Source organism: Urocampus carinirostris, chromosome 10 (assembly GCF_059441175.1).
Source record: "Urocampus carinirostris isolate Australia breed hairy pipefish chromosome 10, RoL_Ucar_1.0, whole genome shotgun sequence".
Lineage (NCBI taxonomy): Eukaryota > Metazoa > Chordata > Actinopteri > Syngnathiformes > Syngnathidae > Urocampus > Urocampus carinirostris.
Genome location: NC_142358.1, coordinates 29,535,323 through 29,556,358, shown reverse-complemented (window position 1 = coordinate 29,556,358; position 21,036 = coordinate 29,535,323). Strand labels below are relative to the sequence as shown.

Genomic DNA, 21,036 nt, shown 5'->3' with positions numbered 1-21,036 from the left:
ATCTGCACCGCTCATCCTCAGTAGGGTCGCGGGGGTGCTGGAGCCCATCCCAGCTATCGTCGGGCAGTGGGCAGGGGACACCCTGAACTGGTTGCCAGCTAGTCGCAGGGCACACAGGGACAGACAATTCGTTTGCTCATTCACACCTAGGGACAATTTGGACCGGACAATTAACCTGACATGCATGTTTTTGGAATTTGGGAGGAAACTGGAGTGCCCGGTGGAAACCCAGACAGGCACGGGGAGAACATGCAAACTCCACACACAAAGGCTGGCAGCTGGATTTGATCTCATGACCTCAGAAATGTGACGCAGACCATTCAGCCGGCAGGCCGCTAGCGAAATGTATATAAAAAGTGACTATCCAGTTTAGGCTAAAAATAATATAAAACACGCTTGTATGTAGTAATAATATACATATATAGATATGAAAAAAGGAAAGAAAAACACAAAGTTAAAGGAAGTTTTCTATCTTTCTATGTCTACTGAAGTAACCATATACAGTATGGTAACTTGCTACTTGTAAAACCATTCTAGAAAACCTGAAAGAGGATCGTTTTACAATATTTTTTTCTTGTACTTCCATCTTGTAAATCAAGAGAAGTGAATCTGGGAATGTGGTGTAGCCTAACTTTTATAAAACATTGAAACAATGTAAGCCACCAAGAGAAACTGGAGCTACGGAAGCTCTCACCAATATTAATGAAAAAATAAAGCCAAAAATGAATCCAGCTTTCTGTGACTCTATGGAACGACAGCACAATGAGACGGCATTATTTTTTTCATTTGTTTAAAATTTTCGCCCCATCCACATGTACTGGAAGATCTTAATAATTTGACCCGACTAGCTTAAGCACGCATTGGCACACCACTCAAATGGGCGTGTCCTATCTAGTCCATACATGTCTGTGACCGTACACGCTCTATCTGACGTAGTTGCGGCTGTGGATTCAGCGAGTCTGCTTACGTCGTCTGGTCGTTGTTGCAGTTTTCGAGAGATAAACTGCGTCAAAGAAAACATGTTTTGGTGAACAAGCGTGGGATAAAGAGTTATTTTTCACGTTAGAAAATCATCGTGGGGGATAAGGTAGCACGGTGAGCGACGTTGCATTTCTATTTAATTCACTTGTCGTAACTGTAGCATTAGCTTGTTCGCCGCCATTACCACGTTTGGCCTTACCAGCGCCATTGTTGCGCTGAGTTGAAAACTTGTAAAAATACCTCGTATTCATTCCATTGACATTTGAATTATGGAACTTTTGCTTTTAATACCGAATGGTATTATCCAATTGAATTCGTTCCTTTATTAAGTTGTTGACATTCTTTGGGTTATCTAACGTTAGCAAAACAGGCTAGCATCCGCTCTTATGCAAACATGCTGCAATTCATGTTACCCACGCAGTAAAGTACGTTCTGAACATGGTATTTTCCACTTGCAGATAATCAAATTTGATTATGCAGTTTGAACATTCTGGGGAATATTTCGGCTTTGTATGGAAATTTAAATGTCTACCATCCTCGCCTGCAAGAAAATCCAATACATATGTGTTAAATATACCTCCTTTTATTTTCTAGTTTGAGGCATCATGGCTGTTGCCTTCCCTTTTCGGGGGGTCCCTGCAGGGATACCACCCCCGGGTGTCCCTCTTCCACCACAAGTCCCAGACTACATGACCGAGGAGAAACTTCAAGAGAAAGGTTTGCTGTGTTTGCATTTACTCATGTAGCTGGGGCACTTAGATTTTTCGTAATGTGAAATATCTTCCAACCACACAGCAAGGAAATGGCAGCAGTTGCAGGCCAAACGCTACTCGGAGAAGAGAAAGTTTGGTTTTGTGGATGCTCAGAAAGAAGACATGCCTCCTGAACATGTCCGCAAGATCATCAGAGACCACGGTGACATGACCAATAGAAAGTTTCGTCATGACAAGAGAGTCTACTTAGGGTAAGGGTTGAAATGCAACATTTTTTCCTGAAATGATACCCTATATAATAGTACTTTACCCTAGTTTCGAGAGCACAAGGTGCAGTATTTATTACATTGCTGTAGTTAACCCTTTAACAATCCTGTAAAATTCACCCAAAATCCCAATCCAAGATTTACCCAAAGTAAATTGAATGATGTTCTTAAACCGTTTAGAGATTAAGGAGTTTTTTTTTTTTTTTTTCAAAGGAAAAAACCAAGTGTTGTTTAATCTAAGTTGGAACTCACAGAAATAGAAGGATTTTATTATTGCCTGATTATTTATTTTTGGGGGCATGTTGACTGGAAAACAGTATGCCGTAACCAGTCCCTGGTCAAATTTGATCACAATCTGAAAAACTCAGCATTGTATATTACACATTTTTCTAAATGTATTTCAAAATGTCTCCAAAGGTGGCCACCTAGAGACGACCTGTGCACAGATCAAAACCCTCTGCAACTGTGTATTTTACTCTGGCCAATTTTTAGACATTGTGAAAGAGTTGTAAATGTTTGACTTCTCTTTCAAGAAGTCAATCACTGACTCTGCACACTTGCGTGTGTTAATCGCGCGGAAAAATGGATCCTGAGTTGCATTATGTATGTTTTTGTGCATAATGGCTAACCAATGTGGATCAACTTTAGAATCGTACACTACTGGTTTTTGAAGCCGAAGTAGGTTATGTCGTTTGTTTTTGTTTTTTAATACACGGCCTCATCGGCTAAATGAGGGACGGTAAACAAGCTTGTAATTAAGGGCTATACAAATAAATGTGACTTTAAATGTGACTTAACGTCCATATTGTTAATGATCTGACGAGTCATTTTACTTTGAACGGTAATTATGATGAGAAATGGATCGATTACAACATGGATTATCAAACGATGCAGGAACGCCATGGGCAGTTTTTTCATCCTGTCTGCATTACCGGTGTAAATATTTTACACGTCACTTTTTTTGTGAGTTATACTGGTATCTTGTTTAGGACTGATCATGAGGTTTCTTTGACGAGTACACTTTGGAATAGTCATCATATTTGAGATCAAGCTTTCAATAATATGTGGCATGACAGATTTCAGTGACTGGTGTCATCATGCAGATGCGTCTTTGTCTCGCCAGCAGGCTAACTTTCACTTAAAGCGCAATTGATAATAGGGCCCGAGGTTTTCGTTGTGGAATGTCCTCTTACTGAGCCGCACTCGCATTGACCCTATTGCCTGTGCGTAAGAACTGGAGGAATATTAAAATGAATGGTGGCCTTCATTTATTTCTGGCTGCATTTGCAGGTAGTCTGCCATCATTCATATATTTGTACAGTTCATACACAATCCCACACTTTATGTTCGCATGGTGTTCTCTACTATGACCGCTTCCATTCAATATGGCGGCACCGTTTGTGTAGCGTATTCCCGTGACCGTACATTGTTGTTCAAAGTTTTCTGCGGATGTACAGAAATAGCCAATGCGAAACATACCGTGGAAAAGTACTGTCACGTTTGCAACACTGGGGCTTTCACTTTTTTTGATGCCACACCATCCACCAAAAGCAAAATGTCCATTGTCTGTGGCTCCACTCATGTTACAGACGTGTCACAGTTCAACAGCAATAGGGATCCCCAGAAAAACTCAAATGTATTGCACATAACCGTTCTTTCATGTACAAGAAATGTCCACACTTTCCTCTTAAACATTCTAATTGTGTGCACCACTACGTCTGCCTTATGATAACAAGATACACTCACAGGGAGGGCACATCGCACTAGAGGGCATGGTGCACAATTTGACAAATCTAATATTCACAACAATACGGTAGCCACTTATTCTCCCAGTCGTCATCTTAATAAAGTGATAAAGGTATAATGGTTTTGTATGTCTGGATCATCTATTGAGTACAATGGTTTAAAGTTTGCGAAACTTAGCCATTTTTTCCCTTCCAACAGTGCCCTCAAGTACATGCCCCATGCAGTGCTAAAACTGCTGGAAAACATGCCAATGCCTTGGGAACAGATCAGAGATGTACCTGTCCTCTACCACATTACTGGAGCCATTTCATTTGTGAATGAAATACCTTGGGTTATTGAGCCAGTCTACATTGCTCAGTGGGGGTAAGTAATGTTGTTCTATATTTTTGTCCCACTTTTACTGTCAATAAAAAAATATTACAATGTCACGGCATAAAAAAACCTCCAGCTTCCTGGTCTCACTTTTTGAAAAGATAATTTGAGCTTTTTCCTGCCCTTGTGTAGCACAATGTGGATCATGATGCGACGAGAAAAACGTGACCGACGTCATTTCAAGAGGATGCGTTTTCCACCATTTGACGATGAGGAGCCGCCACTTGATTATGCAGACAACATCCTTGACGTGGAACCACTGGAGGCCATTCAAATGGAACTGGACACGGAGGAGGATGGTCCTGTGGTAGAGTGGCTCTATGAGCACCAGCCCCTTAAAGAAGCAACAAAGTAAGAGTTCTCTCAAAATGTTATATTTATTCATTTTGATTTTAAGGGAAAATGTATTTGGACACTTTGTTTTTATTTCAGGTTTGTGAATGGCACCACTTACCGTCGATGGCAGTTCTCACTCCCTATGATGTCCACACTTTACCGCTTGGCCAACCAGCTGCTAACAGACTTGGTGGATTACAACTATTTCTACCTGTTTGACTTGAAAGCCTTCTTCACATCCAAGGCTTTAAACATGGCCATACCCGGTGGACCAAAATTTGAGCCTCTTGTTCGAGACATTAACCTCCAGTAAGATTTATCAAGCATCACTGAAACAATTTCCAATATTTTAGTTGGTAAAATGTGTGTCTGGTTTTGTAATGTTGAAATCCTAATGTTTTTTTTAATGGCAATAGGGATGAGGACTGGAATGAGTTCAATGACATCAATAAGATCATCATCAGACAGCCTATCAGGACAGAGTACAAAATAGCATTCCCCTACTTGTACAACAACTTGCCACACCATGTCCACCTTACCTGGTATATTTCTCAACTTCAGTAGTGTTAGAATATTGTTCCTTCAATTAACACTTTTCCATTGATCGCTTTGTGTGCAGGTATCACACACCAAATGTAGTGTTCATCAAGACTGAGGATCCAGATCTGCCTGCATTTTATTTTGATCCACTGATCAACCCAATTTCACACAGGCATTCAGTCAAGGTAAAATTGCTTTCAAGTTTATCCTTATTTCATATCCACTTGGATTATTTTAATCCCCTAAAAAAGGAACAAAAGTTTTTGTTGTTGCATATCCTCTTACTGAGCCGCACTTGTACTGACCCTATTGCCTGTGCGTAAGAACTGGAGGAATATTAAAATGAATGGTGGCCTTCATTTATTGCTGCCTGCATTTGCAGCTAGCCTGCCATCATTCTTATATTTGATTATGTAGTTTAGATTTAGAAATCATTATTTTATTTTCTTACTCCGCATATTAATTGCTACTTCGTTTTAGAGTCAAGAACCACTTCCTGATGATGATGAGGAATTTGAACTTCCTGAATTTGTGGAGCCCTTCTTGAAGGAAACCCCTCTCTACACTGACAACACAGCAAATGGCATTGCACTGCTTTGGGCACCAAGACCCTTTAACTTGCGTTCGGGCCGTACCAGGAGAGCTATAGATATTCCTCTCATCAAGAACTGGTGAGGAACAAAACGTTTGCAATCCTGGAGTAGAATGGTCTTTTATTTCCTTCATAAATTGTGTCTTTTTCAGGTATCGTGAGCACTGCCCAGCAGGACAGCCCGTCAAAGTGCGTGTCTCATACCAAAAACTTCTAAAATACTATGTACTCAACGCTCTTAAACACAGACCTCCCAAGGCCCAGAAAAAGAGGTGTGCTTAAGTAGATATTTTAGTCTTTTGGTGGATTTTCTCTATAGAACATACCCCCCACCCCAGTTTGAATTGCATTTTAAAATTTGCTTTCTGCCTTGTAGGTACCTTTTCCGCTCTTTCAAGGCCACCAAATTCTTTCAGTCAACCAAACTCGACTGGGTGGAGGTGGGTCTGCAGGTGTGTCGGCAGGGGTACAACATGCTGAATTTGCTGATCCACCGAAAGAACCTCAACTATCTTCATTTGGATTACAACTTCAATTTGAAGCCTGTCAAGACATTGACCACAAAGGTGAATACAAAAAGATAATTTCCTTTTTGCACCAGTACTCCTTAAAGACTGCATGCATGTTATAACTGAAACGTTATATATTGTTTTTGTGCTATGTAGGAACGTAAAAAGTCCAGATTTGGAAACGCTTTCCATCTCTGTAGAGAGGTGTTGCGACTCAGCAAGCTGGTGGTGGACAGTCATGTACAGTACAGACTGGGGAATGTGGATGCATTTCAGGTCATACTAGCAATTTAAAACTCAAATGTTATTCTGAGCTTTATTGGTAGATTCTGTAAAACTGATGAAGAACTGTCTTTGTATTTTAGTTGTCTGATGGTCTGCAGTACATTTTTGCTCATGTGGGACAGCTGACTGGCATGTATCGCTACAAGTACAAGTTGATGAGACAAATCAGGATGTGCAAAGATCTGAAACATCTTATTTACTACAGATTTAATACAGTAAGTTTTGTTTAACTTTTAAGATGTGTCACTTTTCAAAATATTTCATTTCTATATCCAAGTAATATGACTTTTATAGCAAACCCTCCGTCCCCTTTAATTCCTGATTCGTTTGTTAACCAAGGGCCCTGTAGGCAAAGGACCTGGTTGTGGCTTCTGGGCACCTGGTTGGAGAGTGTGGCTTTTCTTCATGAGAGGCATAACGCCACTGTTGGAAAGGTGGCTCGGAAATCTTCTGGCCAGGCAATTCGAAGGTGAGTCAAATTCTTGTTACCTGTTACGTTGATGTGTTCATCACTTCCCGAATATATAAGAAATATGCTACGTTACCCTGTAATAGCGCATACTTTATGACACCATTAAAATTGCTGGTAATGATTTACCTGACCAAGCAAAGGTAGTTGATCTTTTCAACACAACAGTTATTTTGTGCGGGAGATGTTCTGGACACTTTAAATGTCATTTTTTGTGAAAGGTTTCTTTTCATTATTAAATAGGTCGACACTCTAAGGGTGTGGCCAAGACTGTGACAAAGCAGCGTGTGGAGTCACACTTTGACCTGGAGTTGCGTGCTGCAGTGATGCACGACATCTTGGACATGATGCCTGAGGGCATCAAACAGAATAAAGCCAGAACCATTCTGCAGCACCTGAGCGAGTCTTGGAGATGCTGGAAGGCCAACATCCCCTGGAAAGTGCGTGGAACCTCTGAAACTTCAAAAAAGGCCAAATAGTCATTGCATGGCATCCATCCACATGAATCCTAGTATACAATATAAATATAAAACTAAATATATAAATTTCTTCAGGTACCAGGTTTGCCAACACCCATTGAGAACATGATCCTTCGCTACGTGAAGGCCAAAGCTGACTGGTGGACCAACACTGCCCACTACAACCGTGAGCGAATTCGCCGTGGAGCCACTGTAGATAAAACGGTCTGCAAAAAGAACTTGGGAAGACTCACCCGTTTGTACTTGAAGGCTGAACAGGAGAGACAGCACAACTACTTGAAGGTATTGCTCCAAAAATATTTCTCTGCTGTGAACACCTCCTACTGAGACGCAAATGCATTTGCTGCTTGCATCTGCGTAAGAATTGGAGGAAGATTAAAATTAATTGTGACTTTCTTTTGTTGGCTGCATATGCAGTCGACATGTTACCATTAAGACAGTGATTGTGGGAACTCGTTGTTCTGATGTCTGGTTCAAGGTTGTTCAACAGATACTATCTGTTTAACTTGCATATGTTTAAGTAGTAATGATTTATTTTCAGGACGGTCCCTACATCACAGCTGAAGAAGCAGTAGCCATTTACACCACAACTGTTCATTGGCTGGAAAGTCGACGTTTCTCACCCATCCCCTTCCCTCCACTGTCGTACAAACATGACACCAAGCTGCTAATCCTGGCTCTGGAAAGGCTGAAAGAAGCTTACAGGTAGACACTGATTCAACAGCTTATGAAAGTGAAAGTTGCCTCACTGATGTCTATGTTGTGTGTGTTTTAGTGTGAAATCTCGCTTGAATCAGTCTCAGAGGGAAGAACTGGGGTTGATCGAGCAGGCTTATGACAACCCTCACGAGGCTCTGTCTAGGATCAAGCGTCACTTGCTCACACAGAGAGCCTTCAAAGAGGTCAGCATAGATTTGAACTTCAAAACAAATGTTTAACCCTTTTCCCCAGGCATGGTTCACATTGTGTTTATATATCCATTTACATTGAAAAACCAAACAGGTTTTGAATAAAAATCACACATTAGTCTTTTGATTTGTGATCATAGGTGTTTTATCAACTGCCACTCGATCATACTCAGCGTTCTTTATTTTATAGGTGGGTATCGAGTTCATGGACCTGTACAGCCACCTGGTTCCAGTATATGATGTGGAACCCTTGGAGAAGATCACTGATGCCTACCTTGATCAATATCTTTGGTATGAGGCAGACAAGAGGCGACTCTTCCCACCCTGGATCAAACCAGCTGACACTGAACCACCACCACTGCTTGTCTACAAGTGGTGCCAAGGTTAAAATAACACAAAGTCAATTTACAGTGTAGTTTTCACATGGTATACAGAATATATTTCATAACCTTTCAGCTATACAAAAATATAAATTGTTAACTTGGTCTTTGCAGGCATTAACAACTTGGGGGATGTTTGGGAAACTGCAGAAGGAGAGTGCAATGTGATGCTTGAATCACGCTATGAAAAGATGTATGAGAAAATCGATTTGACATTGCTTAATAGGCTGCTACGTCTGATTGTTGACCATAACATTGCTGATTATATGACAGCCAAGAACAACGTTGTCATCAACTACAAGGTAAACACTTATAGTTTTCAACTTTTTTCCGTAATTTTGTGGGTGTTTTTTGGGTGGTGGGACACACAACAAACTGAGTCTTGATTTTGTTTTTTCCCTGTATTTTTTTTAGGACATGAACCACACAAACTCCTACGGTATCATTCGAGGACTCCAGTTTGCCTCGTTCATCGTACAATATTACGGCCTGGTAATGGATTTGCTGGTGCTTGGCTTGCATCGTGCCAGCGAAATGGCGGGTCCTCCCCAAATGCCCAACGATTTCCTCAGTTTCCAAGATACCGCGACCGAAAGTGCCCACCCAATCAGGCTGTACTGCCGCTACATTGACCGCATTCACATCTTTTTCAGGTTAGATCCACTTTACCTTTCTTTTGTGCATGTTTGGAAATATGAAAAAAACTACAGTACATATATGATCGACAAAAGTAACTTATAGGACTTATTTTGTCTAATATTTTCCAATAAGGTATTTTAATTTGGGTTGGTTAATTGAGATTTCAAATGTCATTAACAGGTTTTCTGCTGATGAGGCGAGGGATCTCATTCAGAGGTATCTCACAGAGCACCCTGACCCCAACAATGAGAACATTGTGGGCTACAACAACAAAAAGTGCTGGCCACGTGATGCCCGTATGAGACTGATGAAGCACGATGTGAATCTGTAAGTACTTGTCCCCCCTTTTTCCATAAGATTCCAGTGGTCTAAATAAGTCTGACAAATGTCTTAAGTGTACTTATTGTGTATTTTTTAGTGGCCGTGCCGTATTCTGGGACATCAAGAACCGCCTGCCAAGATCCGTCACTACAGTTCAGTGGGAGAACAGCTTTGTGTCGGTCTACAGCAAAGACAACCCCAACTTGCTTTTTAACATGTGTGGTTTTGAGTGCCGCATCTTGCCCAAATGTCGAACAAGTTACGAGGAGTTCACCCATAAGGATGGTGTCTGGAATTTGCAGAATGAGGTACAAACATCATAATATGTCATGGATTTATAGCAGAGTTTAATGCTCTTATATCTCAGTATGAAATATGAGTTACATTTGCTCAATCAATTTTTTAATGGGTTGAATCGCTTTGCACATTTCATTACTCCATCAGGTGGTCACTTTGTCTAAATTATACATTCATAGGTAACCAAAGAAAGGACCGCTCAATGTTTCCTGCGTGTGGATGATGAATCAATGCAGCGTTTCCACAACAGAGTGAGACAGATCCTGATGGCCTCAGGCTCAACTACATTCACAAAGGTAAACAGATAAACCATAAGTTGAACACTAAACTTTGTATTTATCAAACTAGAATGTGTATTCAAAGGTTTTTTGTTTTTTGTCTAGATCGTAAACAAGTGGAACACTGCCCTTATTGGCCTGATGACATACTTCCGTGAAGCAGTAGTCAACACTCAGGAGCTGCTGGATCTGTTGGTCAAGTGTGAGAACAAGATTCAGACCCGTATCAAGATCGGGCTGAACTCTAAAATGCCTAGCCGTTTCCCTCCTGTTGTTTTCTACACCCCAAAAGAGTTGGGCGGCTTAGGCATGTTGTCCATGGGTCATGTGCTCATTCCGCAGTCTGATCTGCGGTAAGTCTGGATGCAAAAAAATAATTTGACCCTTAAAGTACTTTTGAGTTTAGCTGAAACCTTTCTATTTTGCCAGTTGGTCCAAGCAAACAGACGTGGGAATCACCCACTTCAGGTCTGGAATGAGTCATGAAGAGGACCAGCTCATTCCAAATTTGTACCGATACATTCAACCATGGGAAAGTGAGTTTATCGACTCACAGAGAGTGTGGGCCGAGTATGCCCTCAAGAGGCAAGAGGCCATTGCACAGAACAGGTATGTCCTCTTGTAGGCTATTGATTTTTAATCTTTATCACCAGAATAAGGATGATCTTTTAATTGGTTGGGCATTATTCACATTTGTCATGATTTTAAGCCCCTGATTTGTTGATAGATCAATTTCACATTATGTTAAATAAATGTGGGATGAATTGTGGCCTTCTCAGCCCAAACATTTTGTAGTTGTCATTAACAATGCAAAAAGAGAGCTAGAATTCCAACTGAAACAAATGCTCTTTTGTGTCCGTCTCCCAGGCGACTGACTTTGGAAGATTTGGAGGACTCGTGGGATAGAGGAATCCCGCGCATCAACACCCTTTTCCAAAAGGACAGACACACATTGGCATACGACAAAGGCTGGAGAGTCAGGACAGATTTTAAGCAATACCAGGTACAGAGCATTGTGTGACTAAAATTAATTTGAATGTAAACATTGAATTAATTTCTTGTCAACCAAAGCATCTAATGACTTAAGAAATACTCATGATCAAAGTAGTCCACAAATGTAGGTTTAATTCCGTATTACTTTGTGTGGATTTCAGGTGTTAAAGCAAAATCCATTTTGGTGGACTCACCAAAGGCATGATGGTAAGTTGTGGAACCTGAACAACTACCGCACAGATATGATCCAGGCATTAGGTGGTGTAGAGGGCATCCTGGAACACACGCTCTTCAAAGGCACTTACTTCCCCACCTGGGAAGGTCTCTTCTGGTGAGAAATTAGGACTAATCTTTTTATTAATCCATTTTTATCAATGTTGTTACATCTGCATCCATTTTGTTTCTGGCATCTAGGGAGAAGGCCAGTGGATTTGAAGAATCCATGAAATGGAAGAAGCTGACAAATGCTCAGAGATCTGGTCTAAACCAAATCCCCAACCGTCGCTTCACTCTTTGGTGGTCACCCACAATAAACAGAGCTAATGTAAGTCCAACCACAAACTGCGATTTTTTTTTTTTTTTTTTTTTTTTTTTTTAATTTTTTTTTTATGATGCAACATTTTCCAGACTAGAGAACAAATTAGTTTAGAAGTTATGTCCATATTTTGTGAAGGAAAAAGTTCTTTCCCCCTCATTTCGCAATTTTTTTTCAGCATTATTATATATGTCGCGTTTAAGCCTACCTGGTGTGTTGCGGATACCTAAAAAGATTCTGGGTTCGTACTGGTGCTTGAATTCCTTAAATGTTTGAATTTAAATGTTGAATTTTCAGAGTCAGGAAAATAGTTTAATTTTGGGTAACATGCTTGAAAATACTTGAAATTGTTGCCATAGCCATGTTTCTTGGCAGTCTGACTATAGACAATAAATGAGCTTTTTTTTTTCAAGTGCTTGAAAAAGACACCGGCACGCCTATGAAGCGTCTGCGCCCCCTCCTGGTCACAGCCAAGAGAACGGCACTATTTAGAAAACCGGCTCTTTTGGCTCGGCTTCCAAGCGTCTCCACATTTTTTAAATTTATTTTTTACGATATATTATCAATAAAAAAACATTATGCGTCAAATTATTGCAGGATCCATGCAAAATACATGAAATATAAATAAGAATATTAACAGATCTACCCCAAAAAGTAAAATAAAAGTAAAAAGATAATAAGCCCTATCCAGGGCATTTTTAAAGAAAAAAATATTTTGTACATACACAAGCTGCACCTAACTAGGGCGCATGTGCCCACATTGAAACATGAGATATTTAAGAAGAAAGACGGTACACAGAGTTATAATATACAGCACTTAACCCCTTAATGTTCCGCCGGTTGGCTGTTGGCCTTTTGATAAGCGAATATGAGTCAGTATGATGTCACTAATCACTGAAATATGTCATTTCACATGACATAGGAAAGCTTAAACTTGTGGGATTCAAGATATGAGGGCCATTTCAAACGATACTCCTGAAATAAACATTATGATCAGACCCGAAAACTATAAAGCCGGGGGTAATTTAGTCTGTGTAAATGGCTTTGTTACATCAAGGACAATCCATAGAATAAAACTGTAAAGAAATATTCCAAAACGCACTATAATGCTGACAGATGAATAGGAATCCACCGAAAACCTTTCTGCTTCCTTGGACGTTGCTTCTTGTCATTCTTCCGTTTCGTTAGATTATTTCAGTATACAAATCCGTAAAATTATTCACAATATGGTAGTTAGCGCTCCCCTTTTGATAACTTTTCCTTGATGAGGGTCCGTTCATGCTAGTTTTATTGATGCATAAACCGCTAAGTTACATTTAACTTGCGTCTTCCTCGACACACATATATTCTACGTGTCTCACTCTTATCGGGCGCCCCTGAAGGCCATTAGAGAACGCATTAATTAGCCGCAGGGTTGAAAGCTTAGGGAAAGAGTTGCAGCTTGTAGTCCGAATATTACGGTAATACTTTTGTCCTCTTTGTTGTGTGTAGGTCTATGTGGGTTTCCAGGTGCAGCTCGACTTGACTGGAATCTTTATGCACGGAAAGATTCCCACTCTGAAGATCTCGCTCATTCAGATCTTCAGAGCTCACTTGTGGCAGAAGATTCATGAGAGCGTTGTCATGGATCTCTGTCAGGTTTGTTATGCTTCAATTTTAACATAATTTACCTTACAGAAAATAAACAGTACCTTATTATGATCTTGTACAGTTAACAACACACTTTGGGTTCTTAGGTATTTGACCAGGAGCTTGATGCTCTTGAGATCGAAACTGTGCAGAAGGAGACCATCCACCCCAGGAAGTCATACAAGATGAATTCCTCCTGTGCCGACATCCTTCTTTTTGCATCCTACAAGTGGAATGTCTCTCGACCATCATTGCTTGCAGATTCAAAGTATGACATAAAATACCCCTGGGATATATGTTCGGTTTGATATGTGCAAAATTAGTGACTGTTGAATACATTTCGGTTGCCTTTCTTTTAGGGATGTGATGGACAGCACCACCACACAAAAATACTGGATCGACATTCAGCTGCGTTGGGGTGACTATGACTCACATGACATTGAGCGCTACGCCAGGGCCAAGTTCTTGGACTACACCACGGACAACATGAGTATCTACCCGTCCCCCACTGGGGTGCTTATTGCCATTGACTTGGCTTACAATCTCCACAGGTTAGTGTTAGAACCACCTGTAAATTAATCTTTCATGCCAAGAGTTGATAAACCTCACTATTTGAACCTCATCAAATTCTGCATTTTGTGTTCTATGCAGTGGCTATGGAAACTGGTTCCCGGGCAGCAAGCCTTTGATCCAGCAGGCCATGGCCAAGATTATGAAGGCTAACCCTGCCCTATATGTGCTGAGGGAGCGCATTCGCAAGGGTCTCCAGCTCTACTCTTCAGAGCCCACTGAGCCCTATCTGTCCTCACAGAACTATGGTGAGCTCTTCTCAAACCAAATCATTTGGTTTGTGGATGACACCAACGTCTACAGAGTCACCATCCATAAGGTGTGTACAGAATCAAACTCCTTGCGTTAACGATAAGTCTCAAAGTCATTTTTTATCAGTTGTTTCTATGTTTCACGCTTAATACTCTGATGTGTTTTGCATCCTTCACCAGACTTTTGAAGGTAACTTGACCACAAAACCCATCAATGGGGCTATCTTCATCTTCAACCCCAGGACTGGACAGCTCTTCCTCAAGATCATTCACACTTCTGTGTGGGCTGGACAAAAACGTCTGGGACAGGTAAGGCATTTACCTTGGATTGCAAATGTCTGTTTCTAATTAATCTCAGCCGTTGTGTTTCTCTTGTCCCGGGGAGCAATTAACACAAAGTCGCTATTGGCTGCTTATTTTTAAATTGCAGTCGACCATTCTTTTTAGTGAGGGAATAACTATGTAATGTGTCCTAAGATTAAAGTTTAACATTAAATTCTAGCTACTGCAATCCACTAATTGTATAGCTTTCTTGTAGCTTGCTAAATGGAAGACAGCTGAAGAAGTTGCTGCTTTGATCCGCTCCCTCCCCGTGGAGGAGCAACCGAAGCAGATCATTGTGACAAGGAAGGGTATGCTGGACCCTCTTGAGGTAACATTACCACCTGTGCATTGCCTTTGATTTATGATTTCAATCTCGCCCATTCTTGGCACCTGAATGTCTTTCTTACGGCATCCTTCTCTTTTCTTAGGTTCACTTGCTTGACTTCCCCAACATTGTGATCAAGGGGTCTGAGTTACAGCTGCCTTTCCAGGCATGCCTGAAGGTAGAGAAGTTTGGTGACCTCATTCTCAAAGCCACAGAGCCTCAGATGGTGCTGTTCAATCTTTACGATGATTGGCTTAAGACAATTTCATCGTACACAGTGAGTTTTCAGCTGTATAGATTTGTTTCCCCTCCCGATTCTTTTACTCTCATGACATAATTTGAAACAAAGTGATTACTTATTTTTCTGTGTAAGAAGTTTTTGTGTCATTTGTTTCCTCTCTAGGCATTCTCTCGACTCATCCTGATCTTACGAGCACTCCACGTCAACAACGACCGTGCCAAAGTGATCCTCAAACCCGATAAGACCACCATCACTGAACCTCATCACATTTGGCCTACTCTCACAGATGAGGAGTGGATCAAGGTGGAGGTGCAACTTAAAGACCTCATTCTGGCTGACTACGGCAAAAAGAACAAGTAGGTGTCATGTGGTGCTTTAACCAAGTGCATTTTGTTGTTGAAGGAAGTAATCACCCAACACATGTCCCCTCCTCTATATCCAGTGTGAACGTAGCGTCACTGACCCAATCTGAGATTCGAGACATCATCCTGGGTATGGAGATCTCTGCTCCCTCGCAGCAACGCCAGCAGATCGCTGAGATCGAGAAGCAGACCAAAGAGCAATCGCAGCTCACTGCCACGCAGACTCGCACCGTCAACAAACACGGTGATGAGATCATCACATCCACCACATCAAACTATGAGACGCAGACTTTCTCCTCCAAGACAGAATGGAGAGTCAGGTATGTAGGGGATTGAATAATTTATATATTTATGATTATTGTAAGTAGAAAAAATACTTTCCCTCAAAAGTGGTGGTTACTTTTAGACATGACTTGTCTCATCTTGGCGGTTTTTGTATTGGAAAGTTTAATAATTGTACTTGCCCTACCAGAGCCATTTCAGCTGCCAACCTCCACCTCCGCACCAACCACATTTACGTGTCATCCGATGACATCAAGGAGACAGGCTACACCTACATCCTGCCCAAGAACGTTCTCAAGAAGTTCATTTGTATTTCAGATTTGCGTGCACAGGTATGTCCCAGTGATTGAAAGTTGAACAAAAAAAATGTAAATGATTGACTTTGAATTCTTGTTAACATTCTTTACTGCTCCAGATTGCAGGTTATCTGTACGGCACTAGTCCACCAGATAACCCTCAAGTGAAGGAGATCCGTTGTATCGTCATGGTGCCTCAATGGGGCACCCACCAGACTGTCCACCTGCCCAACCAGCTGCCGGGACACGAATATCTCAAAGTAAGATTAAAAATTAATGAAAACTTTTATTTTGAACAATAAAATAAAAACGGATCAAAAACAATAACTTAACAACAAAATAATGTTACATAATATGTTCGAAAAGGGGTAGTAAGAAGCAGATGCTTATATTCCCTACCCCTTCATCTTCCCTATAAGATACACCAATGATAATAAAAACAATAGTAATAATATTAATAACAGTTATGATATAACAATAGCAACAATAACAACAAAGTTAGCCATAGTTCTAGACGCACTATTTCCAATCTCTCGTATCACTCATACCCCATTTTCTTCCAGTAATGTTTTTTTTTGTATTTAAATTTGAACAAGTGAATAGTTGGACATTGTTTGATCTCGTCTTGTAAATTGTTCCAAAGTTTGACTCCTCACACAGACACACACACACTTTTCCTGGTTGTTCTCACCTTTGGGATTATGAATTTGTAATTTCCCTCTTTCCGAATGAATAATTTATGGATATTTTTTGGCACAATGTTTTTGTTGACCTTAAATAGCAGTTGTGCAGTGAAACATTTTACTAAATCATCCAATTTTAATAATTTGGACTGCAGGAATGAAATATTTAATAAAATACAGGGGGGGAACGCAAACTTCCAAGCGAGGGCCCCTTTTGAATCTGGAGGTAATGTAAACAATGTCAGAAATATTTGAAGTGCAAAATTTTACAGACTTAAGTCGCAGTTTTTTTTCTCATAGTTTATACTGGCATTTTTTTCCATAGGAAATGGAGCCACTGGGTTGGATCCACACACAGCCCAATGAGTCGCCACAGCTGTCTCCCCAGGATGTCACAACTCATGCAAAGGTCATGGCAGACAATCCCTCTTGGGATGGAGAAAAGACGATTATAATAACATGCAGGTGAGCTTTTTATCAAGAATTAAGACTTCAAAGAAAGAATTCTGCTCTGAGGTTTCTTTGAGGTTAAAGGGTGTGATTCCATCGTTTCTCCAACTGATTAATGAGTATTGTTTGATTTCCAGCTTCACACCAGGCTCCTGCACACTGACCGCCTACAAGCTGACCCCCAGCGGTTACGAGTGGGGCCGTCAGAACACAGACAAGGGCAACAACCCGAAAGGTTACCTGCCGTCCCATTACGAGAGGGTCCAGATGCTCCTGTCTGACCGCTTCCTCGGTTTCTTCATGGTACCTGGTCAAGTTTCCTGGAACTACAATTTTATGGGTCCGTACCTTCTTTTTTTTTTACTGTACTTCATGGTTGAGGTGTCTCTTGCCAGGATCACATTTGTATTCGGCATTTAGAAATAAAATGCTTATCCGGTGCCTTTTTCCCCCCTATATTCAGGTGTACGTCATGACCCTAATATGAAATACGACCTGCAGTTGGCCAACCCCAAGGAGTTCTACCACGAAGTCCATAGACCATCGCACTTCCTAAACTTTGCCTCACTACAGGAGGGGGAAATTTACAATGCCGATCGTGAAGATATGTATGGTTGAGCAGAAAGACTCAGTCGTTGGGCGTTACTGTAAGAATTACTTGTAAAATTTCTTCTAAACACGTGTACTTGTTCAGACATTTTTAAAGTAAAAATTAGACACCTACTTGTGTTATTCCTTTATAGTATCCCTCAGTTTGTTTCCATGTTCCAGGCTTCTGTAGTTTCTGTCATCATGCGGTGTTTTTAAGAGAAGGTCCGCTATATCAAATGTTCTTTTGTCCTTTGTATACACAGGACGTCAGTGTAAAAGGTCCACATTTGTATCCAAGGAAGACGTACTTGTTTTTGCTAAGTGAGAAGTAAAATATTGATTTTTTTTTCAGGCATTTTAATTTGTTTACCTTTTTGTGATGCTGGATGGTTCAGAATAAAAATGACGTTTTTATAATAAACATTTCCAGTTACCTTTTTTGCTCCACTTTAATACACTCAATTCATAGATCCGAAAGCACTTGTTCTCAGCCAATCACGACGTGAGGCAGACAACAGCCTGTGGCTGCTAATTTCGGTCGGATGTCTTTGTATGTTAAACGATGCACGTGTGATCCACACGCTCATACTGTTTTGTTTCAAAATGGTTCGATGATGTGTCTGGGGCACTTGATCAAAAAGTATCTGGAACGATTGGTAAGGGTGTGGTTCTTCCCTTTTCCTCAGACACCTAATTTGGAGAAATGTTTGAGATGGATAAAAGCATGCCGGCGACCGCATGATTAACTCCACGTGCGGAGGATTGATGGGAACCGAAACAAAGTTATTGTTGGGTCGGTGAGAATATGGAACCGTGAGCTTCTGGCCATCTGATACCTTGTAGATCGGCATATGCAGTAGATCCCAGTATTTAATTTGTACAATAATTTCTATTTTTTTTAAAATTAACTTAACTTTATTGTATGTGTTTTGTAGTAATCATACATATCACGGTTACCAATTTAAGTTTGTAAGTTACTGCGACCGCTTTACTTGCACTCTCATTGAGTATCACTGTGCCCTCGTTGGCATATGACACAAGCGATGATGGCGTTTCGTAATTAAAGTAAAACTTGTGAATTATGGGATTAACGGGTTATGCAGTTTATGATCCAGTATATCAAATTAATAAAACCCGTGATGTAATTTCCATACGTTCCTTTCTGGAAACTAGGAACAAATTGAAATTACACCACTTATTTAATGAATTTGATATACTGGATCACTCATTGTATATCCTCTACAACATTATCCCTCACAAATCTTAATCTCTGTTGTTGGTATGGGGCTTCTGACTTCATAGATCGCCAACATTTTGCATCCACCATAACACGGTTAGCGTCTTTGGACACCATAATGCAATGGATAGGACTCTGCTATCAGAATAGCTACTAATGAGTCACTGCGGATTCAGCTGCCGTATTTGCTTTTGTGATACATGGATACCGTAATTATGGTGGGCGCGGCTTAGTGCTTTCTGTCGGATCTATGAATTGCATTCATCTGATCAGACATACTGTTGACTACTGGATGTCCTTTGGGGAATTCGACCTCTATTACATAATCTTGATCCAGTATCTTCTATTATCTGCACCGCTTATCCTCAATAGGGTCATGACGGTGCTGGAGGCCATCCCAGCCATCTTCGGGCAGTGGGCAGGGGACATCCTTAACTGGTTGCCAGCCAGTCGCAGGGCACACAGGGACAAACAACTCACTCGCTCATTCACACCTAGGGACAATTTGGACCGGCCAATTAACCTGCCATTTATGTTTTTGGAATGGGGGAGAAAACCGGATGAAACCGATGCAAGCATGGGGAGAACATGCAAACTGCACAGGAAGGTTCGATCTCATGACCTCAGAACTGTGCCTCGGACACACTAACCACTCAACCACATCGAGAGAATGATTTTACTTAAATGCAAATACATGTAAATACAAACAGTACATTTGTAGATTGAATATTTCAGTCTCTGCAGGTCAAGTTATCAAGAGTTGATGGGTGCACATTGCACAATGTAGCCAGATTTTCATCTTAAATGAGCTTGGATTTAGTTCAACTTCCTTCCTTTTAAGTACAATAGAAAATAGCCGCGATGACAAAACTTAAATTCCACAACTGTTCTTTGGATAAAGTACATGACATGAGTCAAAAGTAAACGTTAAGTACTCTTGTACTGTGATATTGAAATGTGTCACTGCATATTTATTAAGGGTCGACCAATATGAATGTTTCAGGGCCGATTATTAGTATTAAGAGTTGGCCGATAACCGATATTTGAGGCCGGAATAAATTTGCCGTAAAAGCTTGAGAAATGGCGTAAGAAAATTTCGATAATGCAAAAGGAAACAAAAAATATGTTACAGTACAATATTTCCAAAACTTTTACAGTCAACAAATTAGAATTTCAACACAACTAACATGACTCATTTTTCACTTTCTCATGACTAATAAGTGGAGTGGTTTACACGGGGAAATCCAATAAAACCGGGGTCTGGGTTACAATGGTGCCCTGGTTACAGCAATCAGTGAACAATTACGTCCAAAAAACAGGCATTACAATAAGGCTATTATAGCACACTATAAGCATGCATTACAATCCATTACAAATTAAAACAATTTTTGTCTTGTCAATCCTACCCTTAAAAATATTTTTATAGTCAACTCTTTCTTCCTTTAACTAAAAACTAGAGATTTTTTAGATAGGAATCACAGTTAGGTAATACTTTGACCACCTTGGGCGCCACTGGCGATGCAACACTTAACAGCTTTCTCCACTGATGATGGCCCCATTCCTTGATGTTGTTGGCCCAGTTCTTCCTAATGCCTCCAAAAGGCGCCTTGCATGGCCTATTGGTGTGTGAGTGTGTGTGAATGGGTAAGTGTGAAGCACATTCATACTTTTCAACCTCCACGGCTCCATGCCCTTACAAAATGTTGTACTTTCCCTTACAAAATACCAAATAATCTTAGACCATATTTTTTTTTTCAAATGTGTTTATGTAGTTTAACATGATATATTGTACATGTGTTTCGTATCAAATATATTGTTAATTAACATTTTATTGTGAGTTCCTGAGTTGCTCGACATGGATGAGGTTTATCATAAAAAAAGTTCAAAAATTGAGTAGCTTGGACGTTCACTGTAGAAGGAAAAAATACATGCAAATATAATTAAGAAGAATAATACATTTTCTTATTCAAATTATTCATTCAATTTCTGCAGTGAATTATTGTTGGTAATATACTGATTAAAGGGATAACCACAAACCTGTCTTTTTTCATTTTCTCCTTTTATACTTCCTTTTTTTCTTAACTTTTTTATACAACATAATAATTCGTAATATAATGCATCAAAGCTAGCTACTCCTCTTGCACTATCGGCACTAT

General features: G+C 40.4%; 1 protein-coding gene across 1 annotated transcript; it reads left to right on the top strand.

The window, feature by feature from the left end:
* The first annotated feature begins 949 nt into the window (after positions 1-949).
* Positions 950-18,064, top strand: prpf8 (pre-mRNA processing factor 8). Its single transcript, XM_088345239.1, has 43 exons — positions 950-1,095; positions 1,576-1,698; positions 1,777-1,945; positions 3,905-4,069; positions 4,211-4,429; positions 4,511-4,723; positions 4,831-4,956; positions 5,034-5,139; positions 5,435-5,625; positions 5,699-5,818; positions 5,923-6,112; positions 6,212-6,331; positions 6,421-6,555; positions 6,680-6,809; positions 7,053-7,249; positions 7,364-7,570; positions 7,830-7,993; positions 8,064-8,190; positions 8,387-8,579; positions 8,691-8,878; positions 8,991-9,229; positions 9,396-9,542; positions 9,634-9,844; positions 10,013-10,129; positions 10,217-10,464; positions 10,541-10,720; positions 10,979-11,114; positions 11,266-11,435; positions 11,519-11,648; positions 13,131-13,277; positions 13,376-13,536; positions 13,628-13,819; positions 13,920-14,157; positions 14,270-14,398; positions 14,628-14,741; positions 14,842-15,015; positions 15,142-15,335; positions 15,422-15,661; positions 15,814-15,955; positions 16,039-16,179; positions 16,928-17,067; positions 17,190-17,392; positions 17,516-18,064. The coding sequence occupies exons 2-43, from the start codon at positions 1,587-1,589 to the stop codon at positions 17,668-17,670; spliced, it is 7,020 nt and encodes a 2,339-aa protein (XP_088201365.1). The 5' UTR covers positions 950-1,095; positions 1,576-1,586; the 3' UTR covers positions 17,671-18,064.
* Positions 18,065-21,036: the final 2,972 nt, after the last annotated feature.